Source organism: Temnothorax longispinosus, chromosome 2 (genome assembly GCF_030848805.1).
Source record: "Temnothorax longispinosus isolate EJ_2023e chromosome 2, Tlon_JGU_v1, whole genome shotgun sequence".
NCBI lineage: Eukaryota > Metazoa > Arthropoda > Insecta > Hymenoptera > Formicidae > Temnothorax > Temnothorax longispinosus.
Window position 1 is genome coordinate 8,682,513 of NC_092359.1, and position 23,919 is coordinate 8,706,431.

Consider the following 23,919-nt stretch of genomic DNA (forward strand, 5'->3'; position numbering starts at 1 on the left):
ATCATGTAGCGTATTATTATTTATTTTCCGATATAGACTTTTCCTAGTTCACAAATCGCTAGTCACAAAAATAGAATCTTTCTCTGTCAAAAAATTATGTTTCTAAACAATTATTAAACCAAAAGCTTTCAAAGTTAGATGTTTTAATAAAAATCTTTACAGACGGATCTTTCATACAAGTATGATTAAATGTAATGTCATGAAATACATGCACTATGTTTATAAGGTTATAAAATTTGAAGAAATATTGTAATTTTTATTATTAACTTACAAGTGAAAATTTATTTTTAGTCGTCACACATGTAGGATGTAACACTGTTCATGCAAAACTTAAACAGTATGGAACGAAAAAAAAATTTTTTTTCAGCATTAGCACTGACCATTTTCTAGTACTAATCTATCATCAAATCAATATTACGCTCAACTTAAAACGTTTTTTTTTTCACTTTAGAATTAAATCAGATATAGCTTATGTAAAAATTACATAAATTTAAAAAATTTCAACAAAACGTTTAAGCATGTAAAAAAAAATCTATCTCTTAAATAAAATTAAATTGAATCTGAATGTTTGTTAAAGTAATGTGAGTGCTAATGGTTTCACACATACCTATATCTGTTTTATATTCTATATGAAAATTACTGCGTCTTAAACACGACTTCTGTTAATATTGCTTTTAGACAAAAGTAGTCTTTAAACAGAACATAAAAAATCTTATATCATATATTTGAATAATCTCACAAACGTGATGGTCAAGGATGTTGATTTAATAGTGCACGTGTAGCCATAGCGAGCATTTTCATGCGGCGCGTCGATCGATGATTCGGATTACTCGCTACAAACGTAGCTATTTGATTTTGTAGAGTCATTAGCACCGTGCCCATATGTTCTCGTGTTACTGGATCACTTGGATCCAAATTCAATATTGCTTCCTCCAGCCATCTAAAAAGAAGGTAATTTTTATTTAAAATATCTTGTAATATCTGCAAATGGTACAAATGTCTATTTTTATATTATACAACCTAAACATAAATTTAAAAAATAGTTAATAAATACCTGTGTTTTAATTCTGTACGGTGCCCTAAATCAGCAGATAATTGCTGTACGAGAGAAAGAATAACAGGTTGCTGCAAAATGCATCTTGAGGCTTGTCCTGGGGCTCCATTACACGAAAATACTCTCGAAGGTTCTGTTTTCTCACACACTAGTACTACCAATCCTAAATCACTTGCACTCAGAGCTTGTTGAAAAGCTGCGTTCAGTTGACCTCTTTGAAGGAGGGACATGACACGCGCTTGAGCATCAGCTACAGCGGTTACAGGTATAGCAGGTGTTGTAGCTCTTGACCTATAGGTTTCGAGAAAAAGGGTATTTTAATTATATCTATCTGATAGTATCTATGGTGGTATTAAATTTAAAATTTACAACAAGTTCCTTACCGCGCACTAGAAATTTCTGTAAGTTGCTGATTCAGATTCTCTCGTATGGAATCACGAATTGTTCGAATAGTACCATCTTGTATCGTCGTCAAAACTCTATTCAATTCAGCTTGCATTTCTTCGCGTACTAATGTTGATAACATTTCGCTTAGCTGCTCATTATGACGTTGATACTGTTTATCGATGATTGTATCGATATGTTGTAGATCTATAAAAGAAAATGTTATGTAAGTACGTTATATATACATAAATATTTAATTGTGTCTTAATGATGTGGACAGAATAAATTACTTACATTCGCGAGTACCTTTAATAAAAGCTTCCTGGATTTGCTTAAACATAATTTGGCAAATTTTTTCCATATTAGGTAAAAGGACAGTTGTGAATGCTTCCTTAAAAGCAGCATCCAGAGCTGGTTTAGCTGCATTTGCAGCTGTCAAAGATAAGGTATCTTTTACATGAGAACTGCTTATCAATTCAGATATATTTTTCTGAAAATGTTCGTCCATTTGATTTGCGTCTAATCTCATTTGATGCTTCAAAGGCTTTATCGTATCTTCGACTGTACGCGGCAAGGTACTTTCAATCTTGTCTTTGATCGTTGTCTCAAATGTGTTTAGAAATTCATGTTGACGAGTCATTTGATCATATAGAGTTTGTTCCAAGCTTGCATTATGCTGTTGAGACATTCTCGTCAATGCGGATTCTATTTGCGTAGTTACTGGCGATTCTTGTTGCAATCTAGTAACTTCTGCGCGTAATTCTTTTAACTCTTGACACTGATCCTGAACTATCTCTAAAATAGATTTCAATTTGTTGTTTATTTCGAGATTATTGATGTCGTTGTTTGTTCGCCATAATGTTCCAGGATCATCGGTAGGAAGAGACGTCTTCGGTTCATCTTTCGTCTTCTGCCTTTGAACATTATTCTCATCATCTTCGGGAAATTCTTCCGACTCTTGCATCGCATGCACACTAACGTCCTTAAGCAGGACCATTGGGATATTAGACCAATCCTCATCAGCGTTCGTTTTCGTTTCCGGCTTGCCATCGATATCAGTTTCTTCATCTGGTTTAGAAAGAGACAAAATTTCTCTTACTTCTCTAGATGGACTGCTACCGCAACTGGCAGGAGTTTGCTCTTCTATCTCGTTTTTCACGAGTGGCGGATCAGATGCGTTCAAAGCTTGTACCGCTTGTGCAATAGGACTACTAGACAAGACTTTCCTCAAATCTGGACTTTCGGGATCAGACTCCAATTCGTTGTTCTCTTTTTTTGCAGGCGAACTGAATGCATCAGGCGTCATTAAGTTTAAGCCACCACCACTATGATTAATTATCGTTTCGGTTGTGGTAGATAAAGATCGTTCTCCCTCACAATTCTCTTCGGACATGCCATTGTGAGCAGCGGTTCCCATATCTGGCATATCTTCAGAATAATCCAGCGAATCGTGAGTACGTGTACCTATAAGATAATTGCCACTTCCTTGTGAGGCAGGTTTAAAGGCAATGTGACACTCTTGTAACGACTTTGGTTGGACTAGATACATATAAATGACAAGTTGTTCATCGTTCTCTTCGATCTCTTCACATAGATCTTCCAGTGATTCGCCGGTCGACCGTATTTTACGTTGATCGGCCTCGACAATTCCGAAACTTAGAATTGGATATGGCAGGAGAAACTCTGATACCGTGCTTATGCATGCTAGCGCCTCACCTTTGTCTTTTGAAAGACTTAGTACATATAAAATTTTATTATATATGTCTGATAGAAATAGATATCCAGCACTAAGATCTAAGCCCGCTTTTAGTACCGGCACTTTGCCCGTAGAAGGATTTGGAGCAAATTTGATTGTTTGTAAACAAGTCCACAATTCGCATGACCATACTTTTAGTTCTGAATTATTGTCACACCCCGTCACAGCAAATCTCCAAAATTGAACACTGAAAAATAGATATTTCCCTTAATTATGTTGAGTTTACTCAATGTATATATATAAATGTCGAATTGATATTTCCAAAATACTCACTCAGGCTGATAATTTTTATGATCATCAAGGAAAAATAGGCAAGAAATGGGTCGTCCTCCATGAGGCCTCCATTGATGTAAACAACGTGGTTGCGGTTGGCCGTTGTGAGAATTATTATGAAGGAAGACTTGAAAGAATTTCACTTCTCCATCTGTACTAGCAGTTGCTAATGCGGTGCCATCTGGACTAAGTGTGGCTTCAACAATAGTTCCTGAGTGTTGATCAATTTCCATCATGCCACCAGTTTCTTTAATACTTGGATCTGTTGCCTGATTTAGCAAAAAAAATTGAGAATTATTCATTGCCCATGCTCCGTGTGTAATAAAAATTATGGAAGTATATGTTCATATACCTCTACTGATCTAAATCTTGACGCTATCGTCGCAACCGACCACAATTCAACCTTGGAACCACGAGTTAGGACTAATAATTTTGATACTTCGTCTCCGTCAGAGGCATCATCCTCTGGGATGTACGGACACCAGATCACTCGGTGACTAGTTGGAGAAACGTCTTCCGCGTCTACTTGTAATACTAAACTACATAATAATTCAGACGGCGTAGGTTCAATTGTGTGTATAAAAAGTGATCCTGTATAATCGATACACGCAAGAATTGCATTTGAAACATGGGCGAACGCAAGATCTTGAATAGCACCACGCATTCCTCGTAGCAGAGCTCTATGTTCTAATTCCTTGTATACAACACGAATTACCCCACCACCGGCACTGACTAAAAGATAGAAAATTTATCTAAATAGAAGTATGACTTAAATCGCTTATATATATATATAAAGCAATTTTAATTTGCAAAAAAATAAACATTGCAAACAACAAATCTCAATTTTATCAAATATTACCTTTTAAACCATAGGCTAAATATTTTCCAGATACATGAACGGCCAACAACTGGCCGGTATAAAGATGATGATCCCATGTGAAATCAACAATGTTCTTCAACTTTACTTTAGAACTACCATGATCGTGATCACCAGGAGAAGGGATAATGGTCACATTTGTGCTACACAATTCAACTGAATGTTGATCCTCCCGTCCAGTAAACTCCCTGTAGAAATGGAACGCTACATATGAGGATTTTTATACAAATTGAAACCTACATGTCATATTTATTTATATCTTTCTTCTAATATAAAGAAAAAAGAAATCAAACGGGTAATGCAAGAAAAAATATATTGATAAAGAAATGCTAAGCATGTTTATGTGGAAAATTATTTTGGAGAAAGCTGAAATTTATTTATAGAAACATGAAACCATAATATTTGATTAAAATATAATTAATCATGTATCTCAATCTCTCATATAGAGTTCCAAGGATAGTTCAAAAATTTAAAAGCACTTACTACTCAAGTAAAGCACTTACTACTTAACTTAAGTAAAATAATGCTTATTCAATATAGATTTAAATAAACTTTTTAGGATTAAACAAGTAATTTGTTTCAATCAAGCTATTCATCTCCTAGTTTTACACAAGCAGACACAAAGATAAAAGGATAGATCATTTATATTATCTGATCCATATATTGATCATATTTTTTATGATTTAACGAATATTAAGAACTTTTGAATTTTTAAATTGCTCTTTTTTTTAACATCTCGCTTATCCTTTTGAGAGTTTGATGAAAAGTGGCTATTACAATATTTTCATTTTTGTCACTTATCTTTTTCTAATTCTTATGTCCATTTCTATCAATGCAGATTAACTTTAACCTTGGTTTAACTTACTTTTTATCTCGTTCTAATTCCTAGAACTAAAAAAAAAATAAAAAATAAGTTGAACCAACATTGAAGTTAATCCACATTAGTAGAGATGAACGTAAGAATTAGAAAGAGATAAAAGGCAAGTTAAACCGAGATTAAAGTTAATCTACACGGTTGAAATGGACAGTAAAAATTAGAAAGAGATAAAAAGCAAGTTAAACGAGATTAAAATTAATCTACATGGTAGAAATAGACATAAGAATTAGAAAGAGATAAAAAGTTAGTTAAACCGAGATTAAAGTTAATCTCCATGGTAGAAATGGACATAGGAATTAGAAAGAGATAAAAAGTAAGTAGAGATTAAAGTTAATCTACATAGTAGAGATGAACATAAGAATTTTAAATCGAGATTAAAGTTAATCTACGTTGGCAGAAGTTTTTAGGGGTGCGACATGACTCTACACCTGTATGGCTCTAAAAGCTCTAAAGCTCTCTCGGAGAACTTACACTGTCTGCTGAAAGTGGAGATGCCTCAGATTGCCTTCCCCGGACTTGCTCATGTCGCCAGCCGTGTCCCTGCAAAACAACGAATTTACAGATCTGCACGGTCCCCGGGTCGACGGGCGGACGGCGCGGACGATTCCTAACCCCAGCCGGCGGTGCCGCTGGCCTGCACGATATCGGCATTACGGGGGGATCGCTCTATCTTTCTCTCTCCTTCTCACCTTTCGGGCATAAATGCTGTCGTTCCTCGGCGTGCCGCTCGTTCGGGATCGAATGGATCTAGTCGAGCAGCCGCGCGCTCATCACCGGCCCCGTAACGATCTCGAGGCACGCACACGCGAGATCAATTCGGTAAATTCCAACGAAAGTGAAACGTCAGGCGGCCATCACCCACTTGTCAGTACGTATATACGTGCGAAGTGGTGCGACTTGCGAAGCATTGCGAAGTGGACGTCAGTGCGGGCAATCCCCGTCGAGACACTCGAGAGCTCGAGAGCTCGAGACTCTCGAGAATCGAGACTCGAAATATCTGCCGCTGGTATTCAGTTTTATTCGCGCGTCCGGTTGGCCGGCGCCGGATTGGCCAATTCAACGGAACCTACCGATTGGTCGATCCAGTGGAAGAATTAACACCGAGTGCCAGTTGCCGGCGTTGCCGCGACGCCGACGCCGCGACTGTCGCGAGTCGATCTGCTATCATCAATCGCAACGTAAGTCAAATGAGACGTGCACGGGGAATCTCTAATCTCTCCATAACGACAGTTTCGGTATCGTTGCGCAGTTTTTTTTACCATATCCTTGTGCTGCTATTATCAATCGCAACGTAAGTCAAATGAAACGTGATGCGATGATGCAAACCTGTTGTGATCGATTAGGGCCGATATCACAGTCTCCGATTAACGTGATCTTCCGATTAAACTCACTCTGCATCTCTTTCTAACTGTCCCCCTAGAAAGAGACGAAGAGTGAGTTTAATCGGAGGATCCCGTTAATCGGAGACTGTGATACCGGCCCCTACATTCCACTTGGTGCCAATAAAAAAACTTAAAGACGAAGAAAAAGACGAGACGTGATTTTGGGGACGCAACCAGTTGTCCCGTCGACAAAGCCCGCGCGTTCAAAATTTGAAATGACGAATCGTCAGCGCCATGTAATGGTGGTCGTGTGTGGGTATCGCGTGTGTGAGCGCACGAGCAACGTCGTCGTCGAACATGATTTCTGTCGCGAGGAAAGGTATTTCCATCCGATCGAAATGACGATTCAGGCATTTTGTAAGCTCGATCTTCTTCTCCGCGACTTATAAAGTGTGCCTGCTGTTTGTTTCAGGTGGTTTTGGCGAAACGGCGAGAGACACGTCCTCGCGCCGCTCGCGCGACACATGAAACCGACCGAGCGTGAGTATAATTTTTAATGTATTGTTATAAAGATTATTGAGAGAGATATCGAATCGCAAATCTATATATTGTGCTTTAGATGTATTTTGTTTAAAATACGCGACGTAATGAAAGATCAACTCGATGGAACCTAGTAAAAATCTCCAGCTTAATATATAAGCAAGAAATTTATTTTGAAAAAAATTTTTTTATTTAAAAAAAGTAAAATAATGACATTCTGAATTTTTTGTTTTTAAATATTGGAATAAATTAGAATTAAATTTGTTTTAAGTTGAAGATTTTCTAAAGAATTTAATCGATTAAAGGTTTAAAGATTAACTTCGGCAATTAGAATTAATACTATTATACGTTGCTCACAAAATCGTAAAATTAGCTGCGCCGAATATTTCATCTTCGCCCTGAAATGACGAGGGGTGACCATGTGCAATCGATCTGAAATTCTGAAAGATCGGAATTATTGACAGGAAGAGGAGAGACATTCGCGATAAATTTACATTTTATTTCTTACGTTATATTACACTATAGACAGGCTTTTTCGTTCGCGTATGTGTCTATCCTTTGGAAAATGGCAGTAGTGCTCAAACGTACGTAGACCCAAAAAAAGATGGCAGTAAAATTCAGCTAATATGTCGCTCCACGAGTAGCGCTTAACGACTATGACGCGCCTATATGTTCCGCATGCCAGACATCGCGTTTTGGATCACGTATATTCGTCGAGGGCGCAGGGAAAGGTGAATCGGATTATAATACATCGTACACAGTATGGTACAACTCCAATAGCGTTTAACTTTTGCCTCATTATTAGCGACGTAGGACTCAAAACGTCCGTAACTCGTTTTCCGATTACGCGAAGGCTAAGCGGTTTGAAAGAAAGTTATGGAAATTCGTTTTTGCGAAACTAAATTCTTATTAATCCAGACAAAAAAATTAGTTTGAAACTGTATTGCTCTCTGCCTTTTTCTTCTATTTTTAAGATATTAATTGCACGTTTTATTTATGAGTGATTAGACTTTATAATTAAATATATTTTTTCAAGTTTCAATGTGGAAAAAAGTCCAGAGATATAATTAAGTTTTAGTGTGGCATAAAAAAAAGAATTTACAGTGATGATACTTGATGTAGCTTAAATTTCGAATGTAAGAATTAAATTATTTAATACCGAATTAAATCGTATTAATCGTAGAATAATTACACTGAAGAAACGTAAGAAGAATATAAGATATCCAAAGAGATTTACAAGTCAACGTAAAGATGGTTCATAATTTAATTTTTTACAAAATTCTTACCAACATTTTTTAAACCATCTTTTTGGGAGTAAGATTCTACAAAGCGGGTCTTGTTATTTAAAAGATGAAAATGATAAGAGAACGAAGAAGATGAAAAATGAAGAAGTTTCTTATCGAACAATGAAAAACTTCCTCGAAATCTTTTACTTTCCAAACGACTGCTATGTCAGCAATAAATTCTCACCCTGATCGTATTTGTATCAGAAATTATCTGCATATAATTCTGCTAACAATAAGTGTTCCGCATAGCTACGTCAATTTTCCCTGTATCACTGTCATAACTATATAACATTAGATATTTGTCATTTGCTCTGCACATTGTTCGCGCAGATTCGATCCATTTGTTTTCATTCTGCATTAGGACAGTAGGCAAGGATCGCTATAGCGATTCCAGTTAATAGAATTGTAATTTTTACATCCGATTCACACTTTGCGATCGCATTCTTTACGACGAGACGGCCACAATGTTCCGGTTATTAAAATTATACCGCCGAGATCCCTCTTGGAATATTGTTGGCACGCAGTACAGTTCTTTACTTCCGACTTTTGTCTCAGGTATCAGCGATTGTTGCCCCGAAAGCTGTGCCCTTGAATTTCCAACAGGCCCTCGTCGCGAACGTCTTACATTTCCCCATACTGCCGTATAACGAGTAATTTTTGGGTCTTCTCGCATCATATATAATGTTACACAATGACAAAGCACACTGAGACACTGCGCCAATCCAATAGAAAAACAATATCGTCGTTATTGTGCCGTTAGTATTCACAGATCGAAGAGACGTAGGACTGCAAGGATAGACTCCCGTTCGTCCTCGCGGCGATTTTTTCAATCTCTCGTCGTTTTTCATTCCCCCTAGAGCTCGCACGCTAGTAGGTAACGACTTGAAAATTAAAACTTTTCTTCCTTTCTTCGTCGATTACAAGTTTTATTTTGTAAGCGTAGTATTTCGATTTACCTAGCGACTAATCGACCGCGTTAACCGTCACGTAAATCATCTTGCGCGATCGCGGTATAAAAAAACAATGACGATCATGAGTGACCGGTGGGTGGAGAGTAAGCTAAACCATCTACCTAGGAAAGAGGTGTATAATGTTGTACTTCGAATTGTCATAAATGTAAACTATACTCTATTGCAAAACTTTCGCTTACGGTTATTTGTTGCTCTAGAATCAATTAATTGTCACGCGTTGCTCTTCACTTTAGTCTGCGTAATATATATCTAACGCAAGTAAAATCTAAATAGCCGCGAAAGGTTTCGCAAATATGACGGTTTAAATATTACAAAAGATTAAAATCTCGGTCTGCACGAAGATATGAAAATTTAAAATCTTTATCGTTTATATATCGAGATGGTCCCTGCGGGATTTTAAATTGTATATATTATTCCTTTGGCTGCGTATATATGTATATATGTATATATAATTACAAAAACATAAAGTTCCATTTCGCTACAATTAGATTGAAAAATTGATATATCTCAGATTTTATATCGTACTAACAAAAATGTGTCCAACAAGTGCACGGAAATATAGAATCTATATGATTTAATAGACGATACACTTAATGGCTATATTAGGGGAGGGCTACTTTCTTCCTTAACGTTTACGGAAATCTTAAGAAATGATATTGAATCGATCGTCATTGGTGTACGAAGTTTAAATTGGAATAACATTAGCAGAGAAGAAGAAAAGCGTTTTGAAGCACCTGTTACTTAGATCAGCGTAGGGCCACCAATAATGCATAGAATATAGGTATTTATACGTGTAATAAGACAACGTATGTTAATGGATATACGAGAAAAATTTAGTTGTAATTCTTGCGGGCACGAGAAACATGAATGCGCGAAAAGTATAATGATTATATACAATTAATGAAAATAATAAATGTGCTAAAATAAAAAAAATGCAAGTTGTTGTATTTGCTATTCAATTACAGTCCGCGAAGATTAAATGATATTCACTGACTTCGCAATTTCGCGAGATATATAAATATTTTAACAACCAAATATTACAACGTGCTGCGCGATCGCACTTACTCGTTGATATGCTCATGATATATTGCTCTGACTTATAAAATACGCGAAAAATAAATAAATAAATAAATAAATACGTCGTAGAAATAAATAAATAAGTCGTGATTTATGCCTAAGCGTTTTTACGGCTAAGCCCTTGGTACAAAAAACCTAGCATTAATTGAGGAAAGTACGTGACTCGTGTTTGACGGACGGATTCGTGCAAAGGAGAACCAGAATTAGGAATATATCACGTATCACAAGCGAAAATGTCGACCAGTCTAGTCCATCTGCTTCGCCCATTCCTTTCTACGCTAGAGACGCTATAATTGTTTCGGCGATAGATCTTGAAAGAATCGTATCCACATGCGCGTTAAGTCGGAAGTGGCCGTTACAACTCCACTCTCGTTTGCACGACGCCGCACAATACTCGCCGTGTTAATATGCCGTCTACTTGCTGCGTAAATACATGCGCCAGTGTCGATCTGCACATGTAAGAAGCGATAGACTCAAAACTCGCAACGTGAAAGCGCTCGCTGCGCGACCGATACTCGCGCGAGGTAATTTTGACCCTTAACTGGAAAGACGACGTCTTTGTGTCGGCGAGCCTGTTCTCACCTAAATTTGAAAGATACTTTAATTGATACCTTAATACGAATTCGTAAATTAAAAATAATCGCGACTCTGAAAGATACAAGTAAAGCGACGGAGTTATTACGACGTTATCGTACGTATGGCCGAACCGAACCCTTTCCGCTCGATGTCCATACTTTGCCAGTTAAGGGTAGACAAACGGATTAAAAATTTCTAAAAAGGCTTAAGACGGTCGAGCCTACCGCTTGGCGTGATCTAAGACTAGGACATAAAATTTCGTTTATCTTGAAAAATACTGTACACAAGAATACCTAAGGCGCGCTGACGCTCGTGTTCTTTTGCATTTAGACGTGTATCGAAGCTGCGACTACATACGATGGAACCGATACGTTTCCGCCGTAATAAAGAGGAAAAAACGTGCCGGACGATGACAAGACTGGGTAGAGACAGGTGGAATTGATCTTTTCACTCGATAGTATCCATCCTCCTTCGGTAAAAGCGTAAAGTTGTTGCGTTCACCTCTTTAAGAACCGGAAGAAGCCTTTGCTCTTATCTGGCGGCGGTGCCATCAGCATCGGTACTTGATTTTTATGTGTGATGCGAATCTGCGCCAGAGAAATATTTTTAGGCCTTCCAGTCAACTTGTAATTTAATATGAAAACATGAAATAATATACTAATCATGTTCCATAACGTTGCAATGTATATAAACTTAGGAACAGGAATTTATAATATTAGGTTGGCCAATAAGTCCGTGCGGTTATTTATAAGTAACATTTATAAGTTAAAAACCGCACGGACTTATTGGCCAACCTAATATTTATAATCAAGTTTTGCGTAGAACATTTTGATAATAAGTACGAAATTATACGCTTATATTAAGACAAAATTTGGGAAACTAGTGAAAATAATGTTAATAATAATTCTATTTTATTTTTTCTCTGACAAAGGTTCGATAAAATTTTTCTTAAGTAAAGAAAAAATCCCGCTAATGTTCCAAAAATATTTGCCATGATTTGGAATATTTTCTGTTTCAGCTCACCGTACAAGGACCCTGCATCCAAGGTTCGCCGTCGATTTGCATGGGGAATCGTTTGCTCGTGATGATGGTGACGCTGCTACACTGGGCTAGTCTTCTGCCGGAATGTCGGAGTCCGGTCTTCACTTGTCCCATGTGCAAGCAGTTCTCCAGACCGATTACTTCTATCAGATTGTCCCCGATGTCTGCGGACAATGGGTAAGTACTCAATATTATCGAACATTTCTTCTATTTGCGACGTTCTTCTGCGTATGAGACGCAGCAGTATTATTATATCGTTCGCGGAGAACCGATTACTTCGCACTGAACTCACCTTGAATAGCGGCTGTAAGGTCTACGGAATTGAAGCTACTGGTACTGAGCTCTTTGTCAGGTCGCTTTTTTCGCTTGCCAAGGCGGTGCCGCACGTGATGTTCGCCCCAGAGGTTCGAACCCCCGTGAGTGAAAGGAATGTTTAGCAATGCGACTCCTTGCAGAGATGGGCCATGCGCCAAATCCAGAGGCGTACCGTCACACTGCAATCAATGAAATGCACGTAGCGTCACGAATTCCATTGATTCCATTGAACTGATTGATTACGGATTTGACTGTACGTATTCAGGACGATGTTTAGAACGGAACCGATTGATTAATTCTTGTCTTTCCGCGTTCGGCATTTGAATCTCGATCGGCTCTACTCGACACTCGATATACTAATCCATTAACTGAATGAAGAGAGATTACGTATATATATTAAGCCATGCTTACAATTATCTCGAGATCTTCGTGGAGATTTTTACAACTGGCAGCGAACTGCTCTGTGGTTGCGTATTCAAAGTACCACAACTTATTTTTCATTCTGCTATTAAACTTTTCGGGATTTTTTTCCCTCTCCATGTGAAACTTGACGCAGATAGCGGCGTCGACGCCCACCGAGAAATAATTGTTAATGATATTATACGGTATACTATCTTGATTCGGTTTCTTCTCGTCCTTTTGATCCACTTCTATTTGCCAGCGGTCCATCATCACTTGCGTTGCCTTTTCTATTTTCTGCGAATCGTTTAGGTCTCATGTAGTGAATTTCCACACAGTGCAATTTGTTAAATAATAAAACGTCCGACGTTTTGCTGATGTATAAAAATACGAGAAGAATATATTTTCTCAGATTCTAAGTACACATATGTATATTAGAATGTATATATTATTTGCTTTACCTTAAGCACCTTGTGTACCGCTTCTCCTTCGTAACCACCGCCCCAGCGTAAGCACCTGGCAAGATCATTGCCCGTACCGAGAGGTATAACGCCAACGGCAGGTTGTTTCTCGAATTGCACACGATCTGGATGAAATAGTCGTGAAGGCAATAATTACAACATGTGGTTGTCGTCAAACGTTAAATTATTATATAGTAATCAATTAAAGCGGTATCGAAAAGCAACATCGAAATGATAAACTTATTATGCGTAATCGGTTAACGGGGAGGGGTCTATTAAAATCCAGTCCATTTGCTGGTCTATATGGTCTATATAGTCGATAAACCTATTATCGGATTTAATATACGTGCACGACTAACAATTAGCACACAATATTGCAAAATTTATTACAAAGCACCGCTTTTACGTGCTGCCATTGCACAATCGTTATTCACTTTACTCGCGTTATCTCGACGTGAATTTAATTGAATATGTACATCGTAATTAAATCGCGATGCATACCCATGGTTTCTAAAACCCAACCGACTGTTCCGTCGCCGCCGCAACAGATCACCCTAAAATTCTCCACGTCCTTAAACATCTGCAGGCCCTGCATGGGCCCGCCGATCGCTAGATTATGGACCTGCCGAGGGTTCAGAATGTATTGAAACTTCCGTAACATTCGCTCCCCTTGCCGGCCGCCCGATTTTGGATTTATGAAAACCAAAAGCGGCTTCGTGTTCTCCCCTGGTGTAATTTGAAAGGACATAGCTGGTTGTTGAGTCGACGAACTACCGCAGCTCAGGAAAACACCCTATTAGATTTATTGCATTTATTTGTATGTTACAGAATTATATGGTATTTCGTTACTGTCCCGTTTGAAAGTACAATTTCTCAATTTTAATTTTCTTAGCATTTGAAGTTTATACTTTCCTAAATCGATATGGTCGATTAATTTTAATTATGTAAGTTTTATATATTTCATTTACGAACATAATTTTATATACAATCCAAAGAGCTAAAATTTAATTTTACTGAATAATTAAACATACACATAAGTGATTACATTTCGATATTTCGTATTTGTTTCCTCGCGAGATGGATGTTCAATGATAGGAGATAATTAATTATTGTATTGCACTTACGGAACTGACCGATGAGCTGTCCTGACAGTGTTTGCTACCACGTTTGCTGTCCCTCGACAATGACCTTTGTCTATCGAGTACAACGGGGCAAATTGCCGTAGGTGGAAGGATGTGTACCGCATGATCGCCGAGCGTACATTCCGCTCGCACTTGTGACGCACATCTATTGTGCAACTGCAATATTTCCGTGAAAATATTTACGTAAATAATTAGGAACATATATATATATATATATATATATATATATATATATATATATACTCTCACATTATCGCTTTAATGAATAAAACATATACATATAAATTTATTAATACGCGTAATTAAATTTTGTGATTAATCCCAAATTATAATATCTATTTTTGTTTGCATTATTTAATCAGTTACATTAAAGAAATATGTATTAAATAATTTACATTAGGTCCAATCTCTTATTTAATCAATAAATTATTCATTTTATGATATTTTTGGAGTATCAGATATTTTACTATATAATCTTTCTCTTTCTCGTATAACTATACGAATATATTTTAGACCACGAATCTGTTTTAGATAATAAATATAATTAATTGCGGCGATATATTACGAGATGTTCACACATATACATGTATTGCGTCGTGTCTTGCGTTAGTATCAATTTGGGAAGAGTACTCACGGTTAATTGACACCATCTGCAGCGTAAGCCGGTGATGCCATTGTAACTTTTGATCGTCTTTCTGCATTTGGAACATTTTCCGTGGCAATTACCCTCGACCCAATGATGAGCCATTGTTTGGGATGTCTTCTTGCTCTTGACATAAGTGGCTATGCACGAGGCTGGCGCTCTTTGCACGCACCTCTCGTGCACCGTGTATTTGCAAACTGATCCGAAAAGGAGGACCATGTTAACGATGATTATTCGTATTCGTCGGTTTTGGATAAAACGCACCCGTTCTTAGAGACGTTGGTTACGTTCCTCGCATGGTAACGTTTTTGCGATCGCTACTTTGATCTAACTTGCTCTATATCTGACATCGCGAGATGGAGGTAGCAATATCAAGGATTTCTTACTCACAGACGCAACAAAGCCCTTTCTTGCCGAGGCCAACCAACATATTTAGACAGAGATTGCAGTACGCGGGCTTGCTGAAATGTTTTAGCCTCCACAGATGGTTCCCATCTTCCTTCACGTTGGAATCCAGACCCAGAAGAACCAACAGGGGTATTGTCGTGAGGCCACCTCTCTTCCATTCTTCCAGCGACACTGTACCATCTGCGTCGTAGTCAATTTCTATCATCATATCTTGCAGAATCTAAAACGAAATTATACTTTCTACTCGTATTCGTCTCGTATTCCAATTGCCAGCTAGCTTCGAAATTTTCTTTCTATTTCTATTTCTTAGATTTTCTTTAATATTTTCTTCAAATATAGGAAAAGAGAAAAACTGCTATATAATTGAATTGTAACAGAAACACGATCGTCCAGTCCCCAAAATCCGAGTCTGCTAAAAGAAGGCACCATTTCTACCTACCGGTTTCAACTCTGAGACATCCCAGCCAAGATACTCCGCAACGTTCATCATTTGATTTACGATGCAGTCCATCTCCTGGATACACATGATAATGACATTAGTAACACCGATAAAGAACTGTTGATCGCGTACCGCTTTATTAATCTATAAATCTATCTATTAATCTATCAAACCGCATAATATATCAAGATATTGATCGTTCACTCTTTGAAATTTCGCATATATACAGTCGATTTCACAATCTCCGATTAATGATGTGATCTTCCGATTAAACTCACTCTGCATCTCTTTCCAACTGCCCCCCTGGAAAGAGACGAAGAGTGAGTTTAATCGGAGGATCAAGTTAATCGGAGACTGTGAAATCGGCCCATATATGTCGAATATATCCTTTTTATATACATATGTATATCGAATTTCACATACGTATGATCCTAATACATTTTTCATTAAAAGCTCGCATCTTCTTCGGCCGTTTATTTGCTCTAACTGAATAGATGCGAACGAGTGAGCAGCGTCTCCGCCGCATTTTCATTTCCATCTGCTTTACCCGCGGTTCCGCTATCGGCAACGTGAATATTTATCGTCGTGCCACACAATTTGTACACCGCGATATCAATGATTTATTCAACGTGGAACTCATTATGCGGGCGATCGTCGTTTTCCCGGCATCCTTCTTGCCCGTAATTTCATGTCAACGCATAAATCGCGCCTCCGTTCTATACATATATATATATATGCATCAATATGCACGCGTATCTCTAACGCTTCGCTGCCGAATAACAAAGTGCATTGAACACCTGACGCCATAAACAATTTCGAATGTAAAAACGCTTATTTTGTCTTTCCGGAAACTATGGCTATCGCCGTATTTTGAAATAAAAAAAAAACGCGAAACGAGTTCTCCGCGAAAATTCTACCGGACAAAAGTAGACGCTTCTTATAATTATTTAAAATTTAAATGTTGAAAGACTTTTAACTGCATTCTTAGAATAATTAATATATTATAATGATAACGTTTATTAATGGTCCACTATTCGTAGAAAAGATTAAAAAGTATTATTATGTATGACGTTATTGATGACGCACGATAAGCGCATATAATCAAGCAGTACTGATATAAAATGGACTGTTTTCACGTATGATAATAATAATAATAATGCATTAGCTAACTGATACTGCTTTCCGGGCTTTCAATTGCAAAGAGGTCATCAATGATGCGCGTCACCGAAGCACCGGAAATTACACTCGTTCCATGTAATTCACGTTGTAACGGATCGCACGGGGGTACATGTCAATTGACGTGCCTGTTATGGGTGCGGCCAACAGTATATGGAACAAACGTATTTATCTCTTCTATTATTATCAGCCGGAGCTATTCTATACCGCCGTTGTTACTTAAGCAGCAAAGGTCAATCTATTTTTGTTGGAGAAAAAGTCAGTTTCGCCGGCGTAAATTAGAATTAGAATTATTTTTCAGCTAATTGTAAGCGACGGTACTTTTTGTCGCGTTTTCACTTAGCTGTCGCTCGTGTGATTATTTTAACATCGCGCACACGACACGGCATTTATTTGGTTCCCATCTTATTTACATATAGAAATGCATTGTAATCGTATTAATGTAGCCATAATACACATATATGACCATGTGTGATAATAATTAATAATTAACGACATTTACGCCTAGTACAAACGACATTAATTATAAGACACAGATCTCGCACGTGTCGCTGCTTGCGTGATTATCCGCGTTAACTGACGATGATGATTTCTTTATACTCACGTTCGTATCAAGAACGCCGTTCCCATCCGTATCGTACAGCCGGAACATGACTGAAAAAAAGATTATCGAGTTAACGCAAACCGAAATTGTCGCGCAACAAGTTGCAGCTGCACTACAAGTCCAGACGGAATGGACTTGTAACAACTGTAGCAGAAAATCGAGAATGACTGTCGGCCGACACGCGAGTTTCCTCGTAAATTCTATACCTAGCTGTCATTATTCTCGTTCCTTTTTTTTCTTATATACGTTGCCTCAATTTCTCGCCGAGGACAAAATATTCGCTTAATTAACATAATTGCATTCTTCCAAAATTTTGAATCACACAGATCAAAGAACGTATTTACGTAGAAAAGATTTGGTTTCTTCTCAACTCTCGTTTTAACATTTTTCAATATATCCTAAATAACATCTCTCATTATCTTTTTATCTTTTTGCGGAAATACTTTGAAATCTTTCTCAAAGGAAGCACGCATGTGAAAAAATTTAATAAACTCTACGCCGAAAAGCAAGCGTGTAATTTTGGGGGAAGATTAGTCTGAAAGCTTTCAGCCTGGAGATATTCACGACTATATACATATATATGTATATACAATATATGTATATACTCCGCGAAACAATTTGTCACTATATATTTAATGTGCGCACGCACGTGAAATATCGCTCTGATAACGTTCTCCTAAAAACGAACGGGATGCCGTCGTGATTTATGCGCGGGCATGTTTTTTGATTATACAGGAAACAACCGTGTAATCGTTATAGCATCATTCGGGCTACAGAAAACAACGCCGTTGGGTCTGTTTCAAAGCATCGTCGATCATCCGCTAACGAATTATTCGGCATGAAAGCTGACGGGAGTTTCGCCAATTCCGAGAGATAATTGCTGTTTTGTGGCAATTACTTACATTCCAGTTTATCCTCCGGTCTGCCGGCTTCTAAGAGAGAGAGATAACAAACGATGTCTTTGAGGCTGACTTTAACGGACTGGACATCTATTGTGCTTTGCTTTCTGACAAGATGCCTCATCTCTGGAAAACAGAAATTTATTTTCAATTTGTGATCTCATATTAAATAACCCGCAATTAGTGTCCGATAAATGTGATTAATGCAATATTATTTATGAAATAACTCGGGTTTCTACAATCATAAATCATAACTCATAATTTTATAAATAAATATTTCAGATTGCATTATTTTAATATATTACATTAAATATCAGATAATTATATTTGTGTTAATAACAGTATTAATTTACAGCGAAATCCTAATTGTATTTTTCAAATATTAACGACACGATCTCAAACCGCCAGAAATGATCATAACTGCCGTTTCGGTCCAAAGCAGTTAAACTGATTTTTCACCGGGATTTTCCTTGACGTCGTATTTCGTGGAAAAGTTGCTGCTAAAGTATCTGGATGTCGGGCAAAAGTGAGAATCGCCAGACTTACAATATGATAGATCTGTCCCATATTTCGTGGAAATATCACGATGCATTCGGCCGTTAAAGTGAACGGAAAATTCGACGATGCGATTTCGGCAGGACGATCGAGCCGTATTTTTAGATAAACGTACCATACGCGAACTTGATTAATTGTGTCTAAAAGTCTAAAGGACCTGTTGCTTCGACCGAGATAGCGCGATTGTCAATATGTATAAACGATGAATTGGATTTGTCATAATAGATTGTTAGAATTTAGCAACGGCTCGAGACAGGTCGACGACGTCTAGCCCGTATTTCTGGCTCGCCTATTTATATCCGAACCGCCGTGTATTTCTGCATGAATCAACGCGGCTCTATACATCGATTGGATTGCAGTTGATAAAATTTATTCTTGCTGTCACGATTTCGAAATTCGAATTGTAGGTAGACTGAAATTAATATTGACGAATTCGAATTAAAAAAAAAAAAAAACACGCGAAAGCGATCTCTTGCTGCGCGATGAAATGGAAAAGTAACAATAGAAGGTTGATAGAAAGTATATTCTGCATTTCCACCGTATGAAGAAATACACTCATTGATATCACACCGCTTTTGAAACCCTAATTGTTATAATATTGATTCGATAATAATTAATTTAGCATCAGTTTCATCGTTGAAATACAATTTATTAGAGATCCGTATTGTCTATATAAAGGCACATACCTATATAATCTTGTCTTAAAAGATTTATAACTCCGAATACGTTCCATGAATATATAATTATGTATTTTCCATTAATAGAAGAATTAGCATACGATCTTCTCCCTCCGATAATTCGATTTCTCTGCTCTTATTTTTGGACGTTATCGCGCGTCTCGCAAGAATAATTTTGCATGACGATGAATAAGTTAAAAATAAATTTTCGCACGAGACGATGCGTCGCGCCAATACATGCAGTCACGCGCTTTATCCACGCGGGATCGTATACTTTTTTTTACGCCCGGACAATCCAATTTATTCCACTTGGAATAAATTTTCACTTGAAAATCGCGAAAAAACGTTGGTAACGACACTTGAAAAAAAAAATCGTTCGGTAACGAGCACGCGGTGACGTTCTGATCGATTGCGTACATGACGATTAATCATCGTGACATTCGGTGTTGCTGAAGCTTTGAATAAATCTACTAAATTATTTTTTATTGCCTAGTAACATTCATATTAGCTGTACTTCGAGCAGTCCGAATACTTTTTTCTCGCGTTATTTTTTTCTCTCAACGTGGACAATTTATCAAAGTTTATGGGACGTAATTTCATAACCATACAATAATAGTTACCATTCGGCCTTGCTTCCGTTTTAATGAAAATCTATGATAATCACGAGTAATAAGTGACTTCAGTAAATTGAACTCTAATTATTATTTGCGGGCTGCAGCATGGATTATGTGGTTCAGTTGATTTCACGTTAATGGGTTGACGTATTTGCCACATATCGGGAATTAAAAAAGAATCTGTAAACGTTGATTGTACGTATATACAATCGCAGAAATGTTCTTTCGAGCACTTAGTGATATTCCAGTATTTTACATGTCGAATCTTCGAGAGTTAGAAAACTTCATCTCACCTTCCTTCAGCTTCACTCCCGACACATTTGGTAATTGGACCATTTCCCACTATTAAGAGCGACGAAAAAGGGGAGACTGTTCTTATATGCTGAATTATTTAATCCTTTTGTATCGCGACGTTTAACCAGAATCGGATAATGAGACTAATCCGATTGTCGAATAACGCGTTTGATATAATATTAACGTGCGATTAATAATTTAGCACTTGTTGCTTCGGCTGCGACTCAAGAGTCACTGAGACGTGGTCCCAGGAACCCGGTATCATTCTCTCGCACACTCGTGACGTCATTTATACCGGATGATACCGGTGGTACAGCTATTTCGGTGACACTGGCATGTGTGTGCATGCGCTATACGCAAACTTGTCTCTGTATGCCACGCGAATAATTCGAAGCGCGCGCTGTCCCAGTCCCTGCACTCTGTGCTATTCGGGATCGATACGATAGTAGATTAGGAGTTAATTAATTATTAAGGAAACACGAAATGACATTAGGTCTGTTCCATCTTTCGCGGCATTTTTTTGTGCTTTCCACATTTGAAACGGCATAAATGGTTGGTTCATAGAGAAATATCGGACCAAAAATACAGAATATCGAAACTATTACAGAAATATATATAGAAGATGTAAGTTGGTTTTATAAGATCTTATCGCTGATGGATATTGGTGAAATCGTTGAATTTCATCACTAATGTATTCGAACGAATCGAATTTCTATACACATCGACCGAAGCAATTTTTCCGCTCTCTATTCCTGTCCTCTTCATATGTTTTTCACATGATGTATTTTACGACCCTTTTTATTACGAAGCGTGCACCTGGAGGCGACTATTCATCTTCTGATTCATAAAAGACGAGATCGAGTCTGAGACGCGGCTTAGCTCCAGCTCGGCAACAATTTCAAAATGCCTCGAGGGCAGCCTAGCGCTATCGGGACATTCGTCATACACTCTCTATGTATTTTCGGATCATATTTGATGTTTTCCTTGCATTTTTCACGAGCCACGTGTACCGAGAGGCGCGCGCGCGCGCGCGCGTGCGAAAGGCTTTAACTCGGGATTTCATCATCTCCGACGATGTATCCCGACGCGGAAGAGCACGTGTTTCTCGAAAAGACGATAAGATCAGACCCGTTCTTCAAACAGACCTGGAAATAGAACCGGACCGAGTTTTCTCAATCGCGTACACAGTCCCCGGTAACGTCATGACATTTCGTGAAGATCAGACCCGTCTTTCGTTTCTCGGCGTACGCGCGCGGATTGTCGTGTAAAATCAGAATTTAAGACAGCGATATCCATTTCCTGTATCTCCGGTAAGGCGCGCGCAAAGTTTACGGGCGCGATCGATGGCACGATCGCCGCAGACGTGAATAAATATTTTCCTTAAAATCCATAATGTAAGCATGATTATTTCCGTCACTTACCGGCGCGTCTTCATTTAGAGCAGACATAAACACACCGTGTGTTGACGTCTCGCCCGTGTAATTTGAATCGATTACTTTTTAAACGTGTCACGCGCGTTGGAAAATTGACGGAACTAATCACTCCTTGATCTTGGGCCTTCTCGACCGACGAAGCTATCGAGTTTCAGTTCAGTGGAGAGCTTTAATCAGATTAATCATCGAACGAGATAACTTTTTCTATCAGCGATATGAATATTTCTAGTGATGGAATCACTTAGATATGTATCGAGTAAAGTATGAGATGTGCTTTGCGTGGATAAAAATAACGCGAAACGTCATGACAAAACTCGCGGAAGCGACATAATGAAGCAAAGAGATGGTTGCGTCGATATCGTAAAAGCGATATAAAGGGCGGTATATATCCGCACGGTATTGCGGTCGCTATTTTTTTCGATTACGTTGACTGTCGCTCCGATGTGGTGAAGTACACTTCTGAAAGAGATGTCACGTCCCTTCGAGCCGTAATTCATCACAGCATTTACGATCTCAGGTTTTGTTTGGGAGAGAGAGAGAGAAAGAGAGAGAGAGGGGGGGGGACAGAGAGTAACGCGCCACCGTAAGATCGATGGCGACTGAAATGGACCCTTTGTCATACCGCTACGGCGCGATCTCCCCGACAAAAATGAATTCTGCGTCGTGTACCGAATTTCACGGATACGCGAGCTCACGTACACCGGAAGAGAAATCTTTTGAGCGGCACGATCTAGCATCCTTTAATCCCGCATAATCCCCACGTGAAGCCGTACACAGCTGCTCTGAGGAACTTTAATGTAGGATGTGCCTCGAGAAGGAGTTCTCGATCACGAAGAACCGATTCTTTATCGAGAGCTTCTATGAGCGTAAGCTTCAAGTATCTGGACTGAAAAGAGAGGAGAGAGAGAGAGAGCAGGTGGGGATTATATCCGAGGAATATAGAAAACGGAGGCTCGTCAAAAGGAATCGCGCGCGCGCGTGTATTGAAATTAGTTAATTTAGTGAGGAATAATTTCCCGAGTTGATGAAGGCAGGATGGATGAAAAGTATAGCGGAAAGATTAACGCGCTACGACCGGGAAAGAGCGTACAAATCCGAGCGGAAATCTATATCCTGCAATAATCTCTGGTGAAATACAGGATTTCGTGTTTGCGAACAGTATTGCGCTCAATGTACCGTATGTATTGGATTCAGGCGATTGCCCCTACCTTCCAATTTCCCGTTGTTGACAAGGAGGGAATTGTTCGACTTCCTGGATGAATTACGCGACATTTGGCTTTGACTTGGACTGCTGTCCGTGCTCTTCTTCTCTAGCACGTCGTGACAGCTGTACGACGTATGGGTGACCGTTAACATCGGATGCACGCTTCCTGAATCGTCCATGTGGGGTTGCGTGAAACACAAGAAAAACAAACAACATGATCGATTGGCTCTGCAAGTTGATTTTGCTTTTCTATGCGAAACGCGCGGCGCCTTGAAAGATTCATTGGCTAAATATTCATTACCCGATAGTCAGAACATCTAATGTTCTTGGGGGGGGGGGGCTATATTTCGTGTCTTCTGAGAAACACATCTGTTTACACAGGGTGTCCCAGATCTCCCGCATTTTATTTCCAATAAGGACAGAGGACAGATTGTGCAAGGGTTACTCTATTTTTGAGCAAAAATGAGTAAAAATTTTTTCCCATCTTGTTCCGTCTTTTCCTGATAAACACTATTGTCTACAATGTTATATTTTAGGAATTAAAAATATACGCACGAGATATTTTACCATGTATGTTTTCATAATGTCTCTATAAATCAACTCGTTAAAGAATCATGAGTCG

General features: G+C 38.4%; 2 protein-coding genes across 2 annotated transcripts in view; both read right to left on the reverse strand.

Annotated features, from left to right (window-relative positions):
* Nucleotides 1-235: 235 nt before the first annotated feature.
* Nucleotides 236-6,101, reverse strand: Ge-1 (Enhancer of mRNA-decapping protein 4 homolog Ge-1). The gene is made up of 9 exons (XM_071769709.1): nucleotides 5,911-6,101; nucleotides 5,693-5,761; nucleotides 4,327-4,532; nucleotides 3,820-4,199; nucleotides 3,468-3,736; nucleotides 1,733-3,381; nucleotides 1,438-1,645; nucleotides 1,055-1,345; nucleotides 236-940 (listed from the first exon to the last, which is right to left on the reverse strand). The coding sequence occupies exons 1-9, from the start codon at nucleotides 5,919-5,921 to the stop codon at nucleotides 751-753; spliced, it is 3,273 nt and encodes a 1,090-aa protein (XP_071625810.1). The 5' UTR covers nucleotides 5,922-6,101; the 3' UTR covers nucleotides 236-750.
* A 1,460-nt stretch (nucleotides 6,102-7,561) lies between these two features.
* The window catches only part of Dgk (diacyl glycerol kinase 1), a 90,443-nt gene continuing 74,085 nt past the window's right edge, over nucleotides 7,562-23,919 (reverse strand). Inside the window, exons 6-18 of the mRNA XM_071770999.1 lie at nucleotides 23,302-23,463; nucleotides 18,524-18,646; nucleotides 17,622-17,671; nucleotides 15,842-15,916; nucleotides 15,385-15,622; nucleotides 14,986-15,191; nucleotides 14,334-14,507; nucleotides 13,711-14,002; nucleotides 13,210-13,334; nucleotides 12,761-13,045; nucleotides 12,327-12,528; nucleotides 12,017-12,198; nucleotides 7,562-11,580 (exon numbers count right to left, since the gene is read on the reverse strand). Coding sequence (XP_071627100.1) covers nucleotides 11,491-11,580; nucleotides 12,017-12,198; nucleotides 12,327-12,528; nucleotides 12,761-13,045; nucleotides 13,210-13,334; nucleotides 13,711-14,002; nucleotides 14,334-14,507; nucleotides 14,986-15,191; nucleotides 15,385-15,622; nucleotides 15,842-15,916; nucleotides 17,622-17,671; nucleotides 18,524-18,646; nucleotides 23,302-23,463 — 2,204 coding nt within the window. The 3' untranslated portion in view covers nucleotides 7,562-11,490. The remainder of the gene's footprint in view (nucleotides 11,581-12,016; nucleotides 12,199-12,326; nucleotides 12,529-12,760; nucleotides 13,046-13,209; nucleotides 13,335-13,710; nucleotides 14,003-14,333; nucleotides 14,508-14,985; nucleotides 15,192-15,384; nucleotides 15,623-15,841; nucleotides 15,917-17,621; nucleotides 17,672-18,523; nucleotides 18,647-23,301; nucleotides 23,464-23,919) is intronic.